Here is a 19280-nt window from a genome sequence, read left to right as displayed (position 1 = left end):
TGCAGTCCATGATAGAGCTAATGATATATTAGTGCTGTTGAACTCCAAAGGTCTGCCAATCAAAGTAGCAATCATTGACGTATACAAATTATGAAAATCATCAGGTAAAATATCGAATACCCTTTATAGTTTTATTATGACATTGGTGTAGCTTGTTGGCAAGGAATAAACTCTGTCAGATTAAAGTGGTAATCATAACATAGATTATGTACACAAAAATATTCTGTGGGGAGTTATCGCTATAGATTGGAACGACAACCTTGGTGATCACGCTAGGTTAATTAAATAGCTGCAGGCCCATCACACCAAGTTACATGTCTCTAGCCGTAAACATCAACTGGAGACATTAGATAGAAACATGCGAACGGTAACCTTATATCATAAGTTATTTGTTTACAAATACCAAATTTGTGATATTTTTGACAATTGAATTAAGGTGTTGTGTGACAATCAATATATTATGTTAATCAAAGTGTGTGACCAGCGGATAGGACAACTAGAGGCGTTACTTACACTCGAATGTCTCATCGACACTGAGGCCGTTCACATACCAATTATACCCTATAGCATTGTTCATTTTAATATCACTATCTCTCTTCTTCAGTACCAGGCGTAGACGTTCACGTGTAAAACACGTTCGGTATCAGAAATGAGTGCCCAGCAAGCGGTCAACACTTCTAGTGATACCTCTGATTCAAGGACTGGAAGCATAGGGCCGATCACATGGGACGATGCTACCTGGATTCTCACAAGTTCCTTTATCATTTTCACCATGCAGTCAGGTCAGTGGAGAGTTCTTCTATATTTTTGTAGTTTCTGATATCAATAAGTTATAAAGGTTTTTTTTGCTGCAACGTTTGCATTTCTTAATCCAATGGCTTTTGTAGCGCTATTTATACTCCAATTTATCACTCATTACCATTTATATAAGCTTCATTATTCTAAACAATGATTCTGCAATGAATTTGTTTTATAAAGTTTACCTGCCACAAAAATGACATTTAAGTTGAAATACAAAAATAGTCCCTCGACAGCAATACCAATATTACATACAAAACATCGAACATAAGTTGCATTAGTTTTACTTAAGAATTACGAAAATTAACTGTATATCTATCACGATTGTTTAATTTAATACTTTTAAAATAGAGGAAAATATTTCAATCCGACAATATTAAAGTTTAGCATTGTGAGTAGTAGCTATAGAGAATAGGATTAAGTTTGTTTCTCAACCATCAATGTCTAAAACAAAGTTTAGTGTTTTACTGCTAGTTAAGTTTGTTTCTCAACCATCAATGTCTAAAACAAATTTTAGTGTTTTACTGCTAGGTATGTTTTAAAAAGCATACATTCTCGGAGTTTATTGTGTTTTTCGATATTTTTGCATATCGTATCAATTTACTTTCATTAAATAGTAGATTGACTACATTAACACAGATATTTAATTTTCTAAGAAGTGTATTTATTTATTATTGTGTTTTGAAGCTTTAACGTTGACAATTTTAAACTTTTAATTGTCGTCATTTTTCAGTATTATTCTTATAAAATAAAGGTACATGACTTTACGAACAAGAAATAAAGTAGACTGAAGAGAAGCAAATAATCAGACAGCTTTGCATCCCAATAATTTTTTCAATGATTTTCCTGAAATTATGCACCATCATTGGAAAGAAAACTGATCAACGAAATAATACATTGTGACAAAATAAGCATAGAAACAGTGAATTATTCCTTCTAACTATTTTCATTCATATAGCCACGAAATAGTCCAACCCAATAATTTTTTCTCGGGAGGTTCCCCGGATATGAATAACAAGTGATATTTGATATGCAGTAAATACCTCTTAAGAAAAGAAACAATAGGGTATATCATCCGCCATGAAAGGGTTTTAATGGCAACTCCCATTTGTCCTGTTACGTCTCGTCCCGTCCTTTTGTGTGTGGATAGGAGCTTTATGACTTGTTGTTCTCTAGTTCACTAAAGTCGTACCATTTATAATCCAAAGTAGGTTTTATTTCTCGTGTTATTTTAATATAAATTGCGTTTGTCCCTATTATAGGTTTTGGACTTTTGGAAGCAGGCTTTGTTTGCGGTCAAAATCATTTCAACCTTAAGTGCAACCCTCCCGGTGAGACCTGAACAAATTGTCTTATTTGTTTAACTGTTATACTTCTGTGTCATTCGTATTCTTGGATTTGATGCTACTGTGAAAGTCATTCAAATTTGATTAATCATCTAATTTGTTTTTTTAAATTCCGTATTCAATAAAATAAATGTAAACTTGTTCGATGTAAGTGTTTCAGCAAAGTAAATCAAGACATTGACGATTTGGCATTTTTGAGATAAATGATTTTGATTAGAGCAACCGAAATCATCAGAACAAAAACACGAACACTTTAAACTAAACGGTTTTTACTATTAGAACAGCTACACAGCGCAATATGCTGGATTTATCAGCAGTATGATCAAATCCGTTTTAGAATTCGACAGCCTTTGTGTCTTTTGATTACTTAAATGTGTTAAAGTTAAAGTTAAGTTACCTTTTGGTTCATTTTTGCATGACAATGGTGGAATAAAACGTCTGTCGATTGCACTTATAATAGCAACAATTGTTTATTTTAAGCATGTCCAATTCCGATACATAATTTTTTACTTTTGTGATATTATTGTACAATTTTATTTGTAATAATTAGCAAACAAAAACAACAAGTACTAATTGTAACTGTAACAATCAGAGAATTCCCTCATCCCCACCACATCTAATCCTCTATCCCACACCAAGACATATCATTGCATTCGGAAATACTCAAAACCCCCTATAACCAATTTTCACGGAAATCTGATTTAGATTTCAATCAATCAAAGGTCTCTTTTTGTTACCATGACAATGGATATATTCGAAACTATTACCATTGTATCCGGAATTATAATGAAATAACAATAGATATAATATCAATATTTATTAATCAGTGTCATTGCACCTATTATGACTTTTACCTATGTTTTCACGAAGTTACAACATTACGACAACGTTTAATGAACATTCAAAACACTATCACACTATTATATATATCATATAATATATATTAGTCTATATTTATTATATAAATATATCATATAAATACTACCTGCATTAGTGGGTGACGGTGCCTAGTGTCACGCCGAGGATATCACTGTCACCTGAGGCGAGTATTATCTATTTTATTATACCAAACGTCTTCAAACAAAATAAGTTTCAAGTATTTGTAATCTATTGAAACATTTTCACTTATTTTAGCAAAAGTTGAACACTCGCAGTCGGCAGTAAAAATAGCATATCAGCTTCTACACAGTAGCGCTTATTATCATTGCATCATAAAAAAGAATACTCACAATAAGCATTCCGTGAAATATTCTTGTTGTCTTGTCTGATCTCCTTCGTTTGTAAAAATCTCAGGATTTATCCTTAAAATTGGACAAATATCAACGTGAGCCTAATAACGGCATCTTGAGATGTTCAGACAATATACAATCCAAAACACATGTTTATAGATTTTGTCAGGAAATGCTTGCTGTCGATGAATAGTAACGAACCTGGTGTTGATATTGGTAAAAAATTCATATTCTCATTATTGTTTTGAATGTTTTTTTCTAAAGGACACTGTATTTAAAGAAAACGTGGCAATAAAATGAGAAGGCAATCGCAAAATTCAAATTTGATTCGAAAGTTACCTTATCCACAGCTTGAAACGTAAAACAACATATGAAAATATTTTTAATTCATATCCGACGCTTGATTAAAAATGTTTTAAACGTAATTATTTTAAGTTTAACTGATATTGGCAAAACCTTTATTCAACCAATGTTTTCTGAAAACTTTGATTTGAAGGATTTGGCTGTGCGTCCTTATACCACGTGGCAATAAAATGAGAAGGCAATCGCAAAATTCAAATTTGATTCGAAAGTTACCTTATTCACAGCTTGAAACGTAAAACAACATATGAAAATATTTTTAATTCATATCCGACGCTTGATTAAAAATGTTTTAAACGTAATTATTTTAAGTTTAACTGATATTGGCAAAACCTTTATTCAACCAATGTTTTCTGAAAACTTTGATTTGAAGGATTTGGCTGTGCGTCCTTATACCACGTGGGCTAATAAGCATCTTATTTACAGCTGTTCTAAATCCATCGTATCACAAGTAAAACCACACTTTCTTGAAAACTCATGTCGGCCGGGAATCACTGGTCGAAGTTACATTTCAGACACCATAACCACTCCACATATGTGGTGTATAAACCTTAAAGATATTCAGAGCATAGTAATATAACCCTGCTTACGTGACCGACTTAAGGGAGCGGGACGACTGGTTTGCCTTTTGTCAGTATACTAAATAATGTAACCGGGTTGCACGTGTTGGTAAATTGGCAATAGTTCCACTATCACAAGGGGACAGATCACAAATATACTGCAGTCTCCCAAAATACTGACACACACTACTACATACTAATCATCACATACAGAAAAAAAAATCCTCAAAGTCTTATCCCTTAAAATTAATATTGTAATTCGTAAATGCACGTAACCGACATTTGCGAAAGAATGCGAAGAAGTACTATGCACCAAAATCATGTTTTTGTTTTGCAGGGTTTGGGCTGCTGGAGGTTGGGTGTGTTTCTGGGAGGAATGAAGTGAACATCATGATGAAGAATGCCGTTGACGTCATATTCGGCGGTTTATCCTACTGGGCTGTAGGTTACGGTCTCACATTCGGGATGGATTATGGTTCGAATCCATTCTGTGGCGTTGGTGAATTCTTCGTTGACTCCAATGACGAGCGCATGGGTTTACTGTATGCGACGTTTGTTTTCCAATTGTCGTTTGCCACGACGGCAACTACGATTGTCTCGGGAGCTATGGCGGAACGAACCAAACTGATTTCATACATTCTGTTTTCTGTCTTCAACACGTTTGTGTATTGTATGCCAGCCCATTGGGAATGGTCGACCAATGGGTTTTTGCGGACTTTGGGGTGTGTGGACATTGCAGGTTCTGGAGCCGTGCATCTAACCGGTGGTATTTCTGCGCTTGTGGCGGCCATGATTCTCGGGCCCCGTATGGGAAGATACGATAACGGAACTGGTCAGAAAGCACCACCGAATCCAGTTAGTGCCCTTGTTGGCATGTTTATGCTTTGGTAAGTAAACTAAATATTTCCTATTAGATGTATTTCCGGATTGATTTTGTAGTGTGCCCTATATTAATCAGCTTGTCCGTATGTCCGTTTTTGTTTTATTTCATTTACATCTGCCTGTTTGCCGATATCCCACATTGATGGGCACTTACTTGCCTTTCACGTCATCCTGGTGTAACTATGTCCAGAATATTGACCAGATTGGTTCCAAAACAATTTAGAATTGGAATTCCGTGCAAATTCAGCTCCGCACTAGGTCAGCACAAAAATCTTTGACAAACGAAACGAAGACATCAAACAATCTTTATTTAATACTAATAATCATATATTATACTGTATGCCAACTTAGTGTTGTATGAGAACAAATTTGACGTATTTTGTATCTAATTAGAAAATGCGAAAATTTATCATTTGTTTGCTTGCTTAAATCAACGGGATATTAACAGTCAGATTCACGTACAGATTTCCTCCCATGTATGCGGTATGTTGCGTGTATGAAGTGCGTGGTGCGTGTTTTTGGAGACTGCAGTATATTTTTCTTGTATAGTGGAACTCTTGCCTATTTTATATTGCTATAGTAGGTATCACTGAAAGCATGTCGCTGAAGACACCAGGCAACACACCCATCCGGTCACATAATACTGAAAATAGGCGAACCAGTCGTCCCACTCCCTTAATTCTGAGCGCTACGCAGTAGCAGAAACTAACACTTTTATAAACTATATGTGTGTCTTGACCAGAGGACAGTACCAAGAACCTACCTCAGATTACAGAGCGCTTAACAGAGCGGCGATCTCAAGGGAGACGTTAGGAACAATAACGTTAGTTTAAGGAAGAAGAGAAAAGAAAATATCCTAAATTTAGTCACCTTTTACGATAATGCAATAGAGGCAGCAGGTACAGTTCTAACGCCCTACCTGCAGAGCCAAACATAAGTTTACATACGAAATTAAATCACAGTGAAAAAAGATGTTAAGAACGAAAACGCAAAGTTAAGTCGATGAGACGAAAATGATGTGCAGTAATCAAGTGTACAGTCAACACGTAAAGAGCTGATGTATTTACTCCTTATATGGTCATAATCAATTTATCCATTAGTAATTTTTGTCCCATTTACGTATTATACTACGTTAATTTTAAAGTACTGCTATTAGTTGTGTGGAAATAAAACTCAGCCATTATTAGCTTACGCAGAGTGTTAGGATGGGTTTTCTATGTGTCCGACATTTACAAGTGCCTTACGTATGTACTAGCACGCAAGGAAATCACCTTGTCTTTTATAATATCTTCCGCCTCAATAGTTCAATGGAAACAAGATCAACTTTCAAGAGTTCCAGCCGATCGCTGTCACGCTACGGAAGCTACAGGGAGCCAATCATTTCATGTCCTTTTGGTGGGATGGTCACAACCGATGCTTTCCCTTGAATGTCAGTCACGGGTAGGATCCAGGTATCTGGGTACAATGCTTAACTCTATAAATCGGCCAATTTATGCAATTATTTACAGTGTTCCTCCATTAATTGAATGTTCCCTTGCAAACTACGGTTCCGGTACGTCTATTTGGTTTTCAGCGGAGCCTTAAATGTGTGTGTGAAGTACGTCAAACAAATAGCAGACGTGTCTGGGTATAATGTGAAGTTATGCAATTAACGTGACAGTTACGGGTCTGATTTTGGCTATTTATTGGAGAATAGAAATGGTGTGATACCACACAACATGAAGGCCACGTGACTTGTATCTCCTTGGTTACTGGGTAAACATATATTTATAAATAAAATATTTCATATTATAAATCTCGAGATACGTTATTAACAAATTAACAAAGGGAATATCAGGGTTATCAGAAATGGCTTTGTTAAATTGATCTAGTCGTATCGTTAGTGATATCTTGTTTCAAAAACGATAAACGAATTAAATATTAAAAATATGACCTCAAACCAAAACGAAAATGGTATGATGTAATGTTTTCAAACAGCAACATTGTTTTTCGCATTATTATCTTCGTCAATATGCATGTTATAAAGCCTGTGTATGAGCTGTTGACGTCAATAAGTATCACTTTATCGGAAGCAAGTTATTAGATGATTGATTATTGCTTTGCATATTGCAGAGTTATCTCCCTTGTAGGTTGTAACATCATTCTTTTGTGATCAAAAATGACGTTGTTTTTTCAGTAAAATATGACGTTACACCCATTTATACATGACACGTAGCAATCAATTTACATACAAACAAGGGTAGATAACTCTGTGATATGCAAATATAGATTAGGACAGAATCTCCGACAGTTACAGAAAGTCCTAATCTATGCTATAGCAAACATTCTTTAAGTCCAATTAAAAATGTCATACTTGCTTGTTTCCTCTTTTGACTCAATAACATTTATTTAGTATAGTGATTTCCTCCGTTTTAGTGTCTGGAATCTTTTTCTTTTTTTTCAATTTTTGATGTCACATTTATATGTTTACAATAAAAAGTAAGTGTTTTCTATATAATATACATATATAGGGCTTATTTGTACAAAAAATGTCTACATCATTTTATTAGATGATATTATAAAATTTACTTGATTTTTGTTTGAACAAGCACACTCAAAAAACAACAACATGATTAAAGGAACACACATATTATGTTATTCAATGTTTGCTATGTAAACTTGAAAAAAACCCACTCGGGAGTTTGCGTGATAACATTCATAGGACTTTAAGCAGGCAACAAAAAACAAAAACAAAAATTATGAAGACCCAAAGTTAGAATGCTATTTCATCCATACATAACCAGATATAATATACGTTAGTATTAAAGTTAAATTAGAAAAAACATGAAGAACAACTTAATGACGATGCCTTATTTAATATGACAGAGTATTTTAATAGAAATTTCATTACTTTAATAATTATTCTAAAAGACCTTCAATGAAATTCCATTTTTGATTTATAATAATTTGTTTCCTATTTGAATAAGTTTGTAACCCATACATTTCTACATTTCTATAATAAAACATGTGTGTTTTCCAGTCGCTAATTGTAGGGATTTTCTTCTTCAATTTACATAAGTATACATAATATTTTATCATAAGGAATAAAAAATTGATAACATCTTTGTATTTATTATCCAAAATTCCTAGAAACATGATAATTGGGGTCCTTGGCAGTTCTAAGTGATATTTCGTTCTTAAAAGGTATAGAAAAGATGACAAAAATGATTGTATTCCCAAAACAAATGCATTAACGTTTCTCTCCCCACTTCGCAAAATGTGCACCGTTCCGTTTCGCTCATTTTAACTTGCATTAATTTAGTATTTGTATATACTATTCTGTGAAGAAGTTTGAATTGGAAATTTTGCAAAATTGTGTCATCTGTAATATATCTTGGAATTAAGTAAAACTCTGACCAGGATTCTTTGGGAATGTTGACATGTAACATGTCCTGCCAGGAATCTTGACTTTTTTTTGGTACTTCTGTAACTTTTGTTAATAAACATTTATAAAAGAATTTGGTAACCTTTTCATGACTTTTTAAGTATTGAATATGTTTACATGATTTCATTTCCAATTGTGTATTATTTTGGAATAAAATATGTTTCCAAGATCTAGGAATTGCATTCAAAATTCCATAAAATTCAATAAAATTAATATTCAAATTATATTTCAACAAAGTTATATTTCACAAATTCATTCCCAACAAGGTCACCAATAAAGTATACACCATTTTCACACCATTGTTTTAAAAAATATTATATTTTTATCAATTTAATGTAATTATTATACCAGATTGGCTGAGATGCAACGTTGTCAGGGGTTGTGGGGAGATCATCACCAGACAGGTCTGCCCAAGTGTTCAGAATCTCTTTCCAGAAAATATTTAGAGATTTTGAAATTTTTAAAAGACCTTCTCTTTTCATTTGAAAATTTTTATCACCACCATATGGTTCAATCTTATCCAGAAGCAGTGTTTTCCAAGGCGAAGAATTTAAGGGATCAAGTATTTTTTTGATCCAAAACATTTTTAAAGAATGACAAAAAGAAACAATATGTGGTACTCGAAGACCTCCTTCATTATAATCGCTATACATAACAGTGCGCTTTACTTTATCAGTCTTTTCATTCCATAAAAATTTCAAAGAAGCATTTTTGTAATTCACTGATAATTTCTTAGAAACAGTAAAAGTTTGTATAAAAATGGGTAATGCTTACGATTTTATAATAGTTACCTTCCCAATGACCAATCATGCAGAAGAGTTTTGACAGCAGTTAACTTTTGTCTGACGTTATCTTCAAAAATATTTTCGGACTGAAGGTTATAAGTAATTCCTAATATTTTGAATTTACCTGAATGGTTCCAACTCAAATTTCTTTCTGGAAGGATTTCCTCGCCACAACCCCGTTTTGCCCCAATCCAAACTGCTTGTGTTTTTTCAACATTTATTCTAAGACCAGAAATATTACCAAAATCATTCAAAATTTCAAGTACACTATTTAAGGAGTTGGGATCATCAGATAAAGTAAAAGACGTGTCATCTGCAAATTGGTTTATCAAGTACTCGGAGTTATTTATTTTGATACCATTGATGTTCGGATTCATTTTAACGACTGAACTTAGAATTTCAACACATATGATAAAAATATAAGGACTAATAGGGTCGCCTTGTCTTACTCCACGGCATACATTAAAGAAATTAGAACAATGACCATTATTCAATACACAACATGAATTATTATTATAAAAGGTTTTTATCCATTTTATAAATTATGGACCAAAGCCATAAAAATTAAGTGTTTTATAGATAAAATTGAATTCTAAAGAGTCAAAGGCTTTTTCAAAATCAATTAGTAATAATAAACCTGAAATATTGTCCTTCTCTGTATTTTCAATAATGTCATATATCACCCTTGTACATTCGCCAATATATCTATCTTTGAGGAAGCCCTTTTGTGTTTCACTAATGATACTATCTAATGTCTTGAATTTTACCCATTGTTCGAGGGGCCGCGGTGGCCGAGTTGTTAATATGTCCCGACATATTACCAAGCCCTCCACCTCCGGGTTGGGGATTCGAATTCCATGTGGGGTAGTTGCCAGGTACTGGCCGCTGTACGATGGTTTTTCTACGGGTACTTCGGCTTTCTTCCAACAACAAACCTGGCACGTCCTTACATAGCTGCAATATTGTAGCTCAAAAGACTTTTTGACAGAAAATGGTGTCGTCTTTAGAGCTACATTTTGGTGCCTATTACAGCTAATGGAGCAAAGTAATGATTATGCAAACCATTATAAAACCTTTGTTTGCAGTTTTATCGTACTCGTTTGATAACGCTTTCCATCTAGGCAATAAAACTGAACCACATAAAATATCAAATTCTCATCGAGGCATTATTTTTTACATAATACATATGAAGGTCTTTCTGAAGGGAATTTATACGGCAAGTCCACAAATTGTGAATTTGACGTCTTGTGAGCGGTACGGTAGATATTAAGAATGGTAGTTATGTTTGTTTTGGACAAAAATAATATGTAAATGCATGTATACGCATAAAATAATTGGAAACCTATAAAAAGGATAAGAAAACGATGCCCGGGTGATTTTCGGAGGCAGTGCTCCACTACGACACATAGGGACCAATTCGTACCCTGCCGAAAGGTATAGTAGGCCGGGTACGTATATTCGTTCTAGTCCTTACTTGACCCTGGCTGTTAATAGGATGTTAATTTAATAAACCAAACTTAACCCTTTGTTTCTGTCATTTCATGTGTAAGCGTATGCTTGATTATAAATGTTAATTATAAATGTGTCGTCTCTTTTAATCTGTAATACGTATTTGACGATCGTTATGCAGGTGGGGTTGGCTGGCCTTCAACTGTGGAAGTACCTTTGGAATATCCGGCGGAAAATGGCAACTAGCATCTAAGTATGTGATCATGTTTTATACTACAACTCACATCAATGTATGTAATCATCCTTTATTTCACAACTCACATCAAAGTGAGTAACCATGTGTTATTTCACAACTCACATCAAAGTATGTAATCATGTGTTATATAACAACTCGCATCAAAATATGTAATTATGCTTTATATTACAACTCACATCAAAGTATGTAATTATGCTTTATATTACAACTCACATCAAAGTATGTAATTATGCTTTATATTACAACTCACATCAAAGTATGTAATTATGCTTTATATTACAACTCACATCGAAGTGACTAATCATGTGTTATATTACAACTCACATCAAAGTATGTAATCATGTGTTATATTATAAGTTTACAGCTTTTGTTTACACAAGGACTTATAGATCCTTGGTTCTTATCAGGAAAAGTGAAATATTTAACACATTGTAGACATTACTTTTATGACATAAGGACCAAGTATAAAATGAGAAAACTTACGATAAACACTTTAAAACACTGTCGGCTTTCAGCGGTTGGCAATAACAATGTACATGTTATTGTATGATAACATCAATGGGTTTTTTTAACAATTCTACCCTAAAACACAAAATTAACCAAAACCGACATAGAGGAAAAATAAGTGTGGAGACTAAATATGATTATACGAGATGTTCTAGGTGAAACATAGAGTGGCTTATTGAATGTAAATTAAAAAATATACTCACATGTTTCCGAATAGTAGTTTTTGCTATATCAACGACATCTGTAATGCAAATGAAATGAAAAAAAAGGTTTTGTGGCAAATTAATTGCGCCTTTTCGTTCCATAAAATCGCGGCGATTTATTTCCGCAATTAGTTAGTCGTCTGTATTCGAAACGGTGGCCATTAATCTTCACGAATTCTATCTGTCAGCGAATTTTGCAAAATCAAATCGCACGCAAAATAAAATGGTTCATTGTATGTTAAATCAGGTCACAATTTGAACTGAGAATCAGATGGTGTCAACTAGGCCTTACAGATCACTTAGAATCATATTAAACATATCATATAGAGGAGATATATGTAAGCATGTATAAATTTCAAACAAATCAAGGTCAAATTAAGGTCTAGTTAAAATCCTAGATTCAGGAATTGACAGTAGAGTATAACTAAACAATGGAGTTACCTGTCGATTAGGTTTACCATTCGTATACTTCAGCACCATCCCGTCCCAACAAACCTACTCAGTGTTACCACACTATATTGATCATATACGTCTAATGAAGACAACAGTGTGGTTATCGAAACTTCACGAGAAATAATAGTTGAAGAATATTTTTACAATATAATTAGGACTATTTGTTGGATATTGCTTCAGATCGGCTGTTACTACTCTGATTGGTTCTATGGGTGGAGGTGCCATGGGTGTCGTCATCTCGTAAGTATGAGGAAGCGGAAGTAGTTGGATGAAAACTTATTCCTCAGTCTTAAACATTGGAATAAAATCGAAAGTGAGATTTTTTCTCTTTTCCATTATATTCACACGGCAGCAGTTGACATGAAAATTGATAGGAGTTTAACCCCTGCAGCTTTTATTGAAAATTTTAACTTAAAATGTATTCAATCAATACTATAGATCCATAACACTTTTGACACCATTTTAATGCCTTTGCCATGTTTCATTTTAAAAGATATTTTATGTAACATTCATTGTTACAAAACGTGTTTGCTTTTCAAGTAAACAATGTTCTTTTAATGCAATTAGAAATAGCTTGAGGTAATAAAATTCTAAATCTTGATAATAACAACGTTAAAAGGTGTCTGCATAATAAAATATAGCAGAAAACTTATCGATTTGTTTTAATTAACTATTAAACTGCCATCACAGTATCTTCTAAAGATTGGCATTTAATTTTTTTCTCCGTTTCCTTTTATGTAATGTTCAGCATCAGTCATAGTTCCTATGGTTTCCCTTTCTTCAGGTACATTATAAACAACAGGAAGTACAATGTCGATTACCTGGTGAACTCGGTACTCTGCGCCCTTGTCTCAATCACAGGTAAATGACTTTACGTGCTAGTTTCTTGTTCGTAAAAAATTTCAATGCTGAGAGTGCCCGTGCAAAAAACCAGGAAGAGCTACTTAAATGTAGACTGAAAGGGGAAATAATTATGTGGAATATATCCAATAGACTGGTAACTCATCCTACCGTTAGATGTATATTGTATTGATTATCATTTCCTAATGGATGCGGTATGGCACTATATTCCCCATAGACCCAGATTACTTGACCTTTATATAAGTATAGTTATTAAACTCTATCAGTAAAATGTCGATCACACATGTTATAAAAGTGAATGTAATTGAGGTCAACAGAAGATTAGCTTCCTGTTCTATAATCTTTGTATAAAACGTGTCGTAATAATATCTGAGTACACGTGTTACAAGAGCAATAGAAGATTGACCTTGCGTGCTTCTCACGGTCAAAGAAACGTCGTAACCTTGAAAATGTAACATATAATTAACTTAAATTGTTAATAGACGGTTTGATATGCTTTAATATGCTACTTATAGGTCGTAAAGCATTGTATGAGGTATGAAGCATACGAGATATAGCAGACAATGTCAGATTTAGAGCAATTGATCGATGCTTTTCGTTCTCTGGATTATGATGATGAGTATTAAGTTAATTACGCGAAGGACTTGACGCGAAAGTATTTACTTTTACAGTATAAAAGGTTGTAAAGTTTGTGAAACTTTTTGAAGATTTGTTTATTCAAAATCATAAACGTGATTAAAAAAACTGTATGAAAATAAATATCAATTTGAGATATGTTGAAAGAACAGAGATTTCAAATGCATTAAAACCCAGAAGCCGTGATATATCGAATGGTGGTAGTTAAAAAGGAGCCATATCGACCCAAATACAACTGCTATAATAATAAAGTTGTATATATATCAGCGATGTCGAAATTGGCATCGATTACTGATCTTCACCTTTGATTTTGAAGACAATTTCTGCACTTTTTCTTCCTTATGCTGCCTGACAATTTGTCTGGTGATGGTGGCAGGGTACACATCGTCCTAGTTACCGAAATGTCACTCGTACGAACATTATTTCATCACTATTTCTCGTTTGTTTACAGCTGGGTGTGCTGTGATCAGACCCTGGGAGGCCCTCATCATCGGTGCCATTGGAAGCGTCCTCACCATAGTAACGACTAAGGTCATGGACAAACTGAAGATAGACGATCCTGTCGGAGCCACGGGCGTTCATGGGACTGGAGGAGTATGGGTAATGCACCGCATATAAAATGTTAATAAACTTGGAATAGGAGGGGTAATGGTAATGCATCGGATATAAAATGTCAATTTACTTGGGTTGTGTTTGTTTGTTTGTTTGAGGTTTACGGCCCATCGACAACTAAAGTCATTAAGGGCCAAGCTACAGGTCAAGCATTAATAAAGTATATGAACAATGATTGCATCTAAAAGATCAGGATAAGAAAAAGACAAGTAAAAACTTAAACACAAATTGTAAATGTTGATTTAGTTATGAAAAAAATGGTTGGATGGGATGAAATAGTTTTGACTAAAACACAATACAATATTTTTATACAAAACAATATTTTATTTATTAGAGTGTCACACATTTTTACAACAGGGTAAAAAACCAGCCATGATAAATAATTTACAAATTAGAGTAAAAATGCCCAGCCATATCTGACTTACGAGACACTTAAATATATATATATATATTTAAAAAGTATCAAAATATTCAGTTAAAACAAAAATTCGTCACGGGTTAAGAGCACAGCTTCACTTATCTTAAATCGTAAAATGGTATCAGTTCTATCGTATATCGGTAATGAGATACATGATCAGTATTATCTTCAAGACTGGGATTCATAAAAGCATGTACTAGTACATATTGTTATTAAACAAAATCAAAATATAACCTTCGTCTGTACATGTTATATAATGTGGACGCTAACGTGGATTGTAGGTTCGTATTCTGCATAAGATATTGTAATTTAAGAGAAGAATCAAGGTTTATGAAGTTTGGTAAATAAAAAGATGCTTTGTTGTATAGAGAAAGTTTCAAATCTGAATAAAAGTCACAATCTATCAGAAAATGAATCTCATCTTCTATAGAGCCTAAATTGCACAAAGTACATTTTCTCTCCTGTAAAGGTATAACAGGATGAGAATACCGTTCCGTCTCTACTTTATAAGTTTCAAGTTCACACAACGAAATTTTGCTAAGGTTTGTCGATGTCTATAGTTCATTATTTAATTCACATATGGTTCCGGAGCAAGATTATTTTATACGTTCGGTAGGTCCTAAGTTTATTTCCGTTGTCTTGACAGGAGTCGTTCCACATTTGTCTATACCAGTTAGTTACATCCTCCTGTTTGAATACTAGTTTTACATTATTAGGACCTGGTATATAACAAGGGTTAGGTTCTAATAGAGAGTTCAAGTTCCGTATATTTAACATGGATTCCACTCGTTTATCCCAGCTTCTCCCTCGAGAGAGTGACCAGATATGAATTGTTTTTATGAGACGTCGGGGTTCACAACACTTGAGTTTTAGCCAAAGCCTACATACTTCTATTTTTTGTTTCGTTGCACACGAGTTCCACCTAAGAACGCCTCTTGTCGCCACGTTTAAAGCATTTTTCTGGAGCCACTAAAATACATGATAAAACGTTCATTTTTTTAAAATGTCGATCTCTTTGAGATAATTGATGGAACAAAGTGTACATGTCGGAGACATCGTAATATTTATCTCGTATGTGTTTAAAATCATTACAATGCAAAAAAAACATGCTCCACTGTGAGAGGAGAATCAACATCCGGGAGTCCGACAGTGAATAGACGTAGATCATGCTGCCGCAACATTATCACCATCTTTTTAGCCGTCGGTGTAGATCTGAACATGGTCAGGGAAAGCCCTAATGCACACCCGAAAGAACGATTTGTGTTCTTCGGGTAATGCACTGGACTTTGTCCTTTCATGTAGTGATAAATTGATATCTGGCCCTGCAGGTAGGGCTTAGAATTGTACCTGCTACCTCTATTGCATGATCGTAAAATCCTTCCTAATGCCTCCCTTGGCTACCTCTATTGCATGATCGTAAAATCCTTCCTAATGCCTCCCTTGGCACCGCCTCACTTTTGGCCTTGAGTTGAGCTTTCGCCCCTGTGAGGAAGGCTCTGGGTTCTGTGACAGTGTCCCCTGGCCGAGACACACCAAAGTCTATAAAAGTGATAGTTTCTGCTCCTGCTTAGTGTCCAGCACACAGGGAGTGGAACGACTGGTTCGCCCGTTGTCAGTATAATGTGACCGGGTGAGGTGTGTTGTTTGGTGTCTTCGGCGGCATGCTTCAGTGATATAGCACTATAAAAAGGGCAACAGTTCCACTATACAAGAAGACACAACATGAAAATACCGCAGTCTCCCAAAACACGCACATCGCACAACATGTGCAACACACTGCATTTATGGGAGGCCGTCCTAACATGACCATAGTTGTTAATAGGACGTTAATTAATCAAACAAATAAATTGATATCAGGTGTCTGAATGAGTCATGGTGGTACATCCGATACGGTGCACTAGTCCATAGTGTCGAAATTTGTATTTAGTACCTGCAAAAAAATTTAAATGCGGATGCTAAATGTTGGTATGAGGTTTTTTTTGTGTAAATATTTTTTGATGTTGTGGGATAAAAACAGAATTAAATGCGGGGTTTTTGGATTGGATTTCAGTCGAGCTGCATACTGTAAGGATAATTTCTTTCGTCGATCGTCTAGAGATGGCTCATTAGCTTCCACATGGAGACTCTTCACAGTTGTTGTTCAAAAAGCTCAAAGTGCGAGACCAAGTCTCTGATTATGGATAGGGTCAAGCATCTGTGGATAGGAGCTGCGAGCCGATCCATAGACAATCGAGCCGTAGTCATGTTGTGATCTATTAAGTGCACGGTAGATACGCAGAAGCATTTCACGGTCTGCACCCCAATCAGAATGGGAAAGAACACAGAATGTTCAGCGCCTTCGAGCACTTATCCTTAGGATGTTTTATATGTGGAACAAAGGACAGTTTCGAATCAAATATTAGTCCAAGAAATTAAGTTTGTTCAACTGCTGAACTTTTAGTTCCATTGAATATGAGGTCTGGATCATTGTGTGGTTTTCGTTTTTGACAGAAGTGCGTGCAGACAGTGGTCTAAAGCCATTTTCGTCAGCCCAATTTTGTAATTTGCCTTAATATTGTCGTTCTATAGTGTGCATGTTCTTTGATCAGTAACAGATCAAGAAATCATCCACAAATAGAGACCCTTCAGTAGATTGGCGAAGACATTTTGTTATGCTGTTAATTTTTAATCCAAAAAGTGTGACAAACAGAATACCACCCTGAGGGACACCCATCTCCTGTGTTACTGTTTCCGAATAAGTTGAACCCGTTCGAACTTTGAAATGCCTGTCAGATATAAAATTTGAAATAAACTTTGGCAATTACCGCTTATACCGATATCATGGAGATCGTTCATGATTCCATATTGCCAAGTTGCGTCGTATGCCTTTTCAAGGTCAAAGAATACGGCCACAAGATGTTCTTTCTTAGCAAAGGCTTCTCGTATAAATGTTTCTAGCCTAACTAAGTGATCCATCGTTGCCCTGTGGTTTCTAAAGCCGCTTTGCAGAGGACTTAGAATATTGTTTGATTGCAGGAACCAAGCTAATCTAGTATTTATCATACGTTCTAGAGTTTTACAAATGCAGCTCGTCAATGAAATAGGACGATAGTTATTGGCATCAGTAGCATCCTTCCCGGGCTTCGGAAGGGGTATTATAGTAGATTTCTCCAAGACTCCGGAATTTTGCCAGAAGAATAAACTTGGTTAAATATATTTAAGACATTTTAGTGAACGTCTTTGAATTTAATCAAACAAACAAACAAACACAACGGATACAGGGATAGCAGTCCTATCCGTTCGTTAGATGCTACTGAGACACAAAGCATCATTAAACGATTTTATCCTTTGTTATCCTAGGGAATGATGGCCGTCGGCCTGTTTGCCGAGAATGATTCTCTGGAGAATACCACTCGAGGACTGTCTGGGGTGTTCCACGGAGGTGGCTTCTATTTATTGGGAATACAGCTTCTCTCAGTTGTGTGTCTGATAGTGTGGAGTGCACTGACATCGTTTTTGTTGCTGATGGTAAGACAGGGTTTATAAACAAGCTGTTTTATTAGTTTCATTCAATAAGTAAAACAATTATCTTTATTGAGTTTTGTCTTCATTTTGTCTTCATTTGTATTAAATTGTTATCAGATATATTTTAATTGCATCCTACCAGATAATAAATAATGGTAACTTTCTTTTGTGCGAGATCAAAGTAATATCGCAAAAGTTTATCCACGCGTGCTACTGTTAATCTCGCTTATTTTGAAAAGAAGTTTTCATATTCGTGAATAAAATAATGGCGAACTTATTTATTTGAAATTGGAGATCGCGAAATTTGATATCCGCGAAGCGAAAGAAAGTTGGTTTACAGTATAAAGTCGGTCGTCAATATTTTTCAATATGTTTGGTTTCACTATAACAGATAATCAAGCATACAGTTGGCCTTCGTCTGACAGAGGAACAGGAACGACTGGGAGCAGACTTCGTTGAACATAACATTGGCGCGGACGTTATTGGGGGCCAGTTCCTAAGCGGACGGGACAGAGCGTTTTCCATTGGTCGGCGGAGTACACTATGTACCCAGGATGATGTCTCTCAAACTGTTGACACCAACGATAAGACAAGACGTCGAGAGTCTGTCGCCTCGAGAAAGCTCAGATCCACAGCTCAACAACAAATCGAAAACTCTACAAGTCAAAACCCACGCAAATTGCTTCGCCGACAAGATAAAATAATGCCGGAGGCCATACCTGGGCAGTGCATTTTGTATCAGTGAACTTTAGATAATGGATTCAGATTACGTGAAACGTTCTGAGTAAAATGTAGGTTTTTTGAAAACCACAGAAAAGATATGTTAATGCACTACATTATGTATATTCCTTGATGGAACAGAATGTGGCATATCACATCATCTAAAATGTTTTCGTCCGTAAAGGGACATAAGCACTGACAACATCGGTGAAGCTTAAGTATATATCAATAGTACACAATCCCGGTGACCTCTTCAAATGGTTCATCTTGTATTTTA

The 19280-nt window shown here is 35.0% G+C and overlaps 1 protein-coding gene across 1 annotated transcript; it reads left to right on the top strand.

Annotated features, from left to right (window-relative positions):
• Positions 1–649: 649 nt before the first annotated feature.
• LOC138332576 (putative ammonium transporter 3) lies at positions 650–19280 on the top strand. The gene is made up of 8 exons (XM_069280579.1): positions 650–782; positions 4631–5180; positions 11015–11086; positions 12433–12492; positions 13037–13113; positions 14201–14349; positions 18119–18286; positions 18675–19280. The coding sequence occupies exons 1-8, from the start codon at positions 650–652 to the stop codon at positions 19026–19028; spliced, it is 1563 nt and encodes a 520-aa protein (XP_069136680.1). The 3' UTR covers positions 19029–19280.

This window comes from Argopecten irradians, chromosome 10 (genome assembly GCF_041381155.1).
Source record: "Argopecten irradians isolate NY chromosome 10, Ai_NY, whole genome shotgun sequence".
Taxonomy (NCBI): Eukaryota; Metazoa; Mollusca; class Bivalvia; order Pectinida; family Pectinidae; genus Argopecten; species Argopecten irradians.
The sequence above is the reverse complement of the archived record's forward strand: the minus strand, read 5'-3'. Positions and strand labels throughout refer to the sequence as shown.

Coding starts and splice junctions, on each gene's coding strand:
- LOC138332576 (XM_069280579.1), top strand. CDS start 650: ATGAGTGCCCAGCAAGCGGTCAACACTTCTAGTGATACCTCTGATTCA. Junction 11,087..12,432: donor AAATGGCAACTAGCATCTAA/GTATGTGATCAT, acceptor ATATTGCTTCAG/ATCGGCTGTTACTACTCTGA. Junction 14,350..18,118: donor ATGGGACTGGAGGAGTATGG/GTAATGCACCGC, acceptor TTGTTATCCTAG/GGAATGATGGCCGTCGGCCT.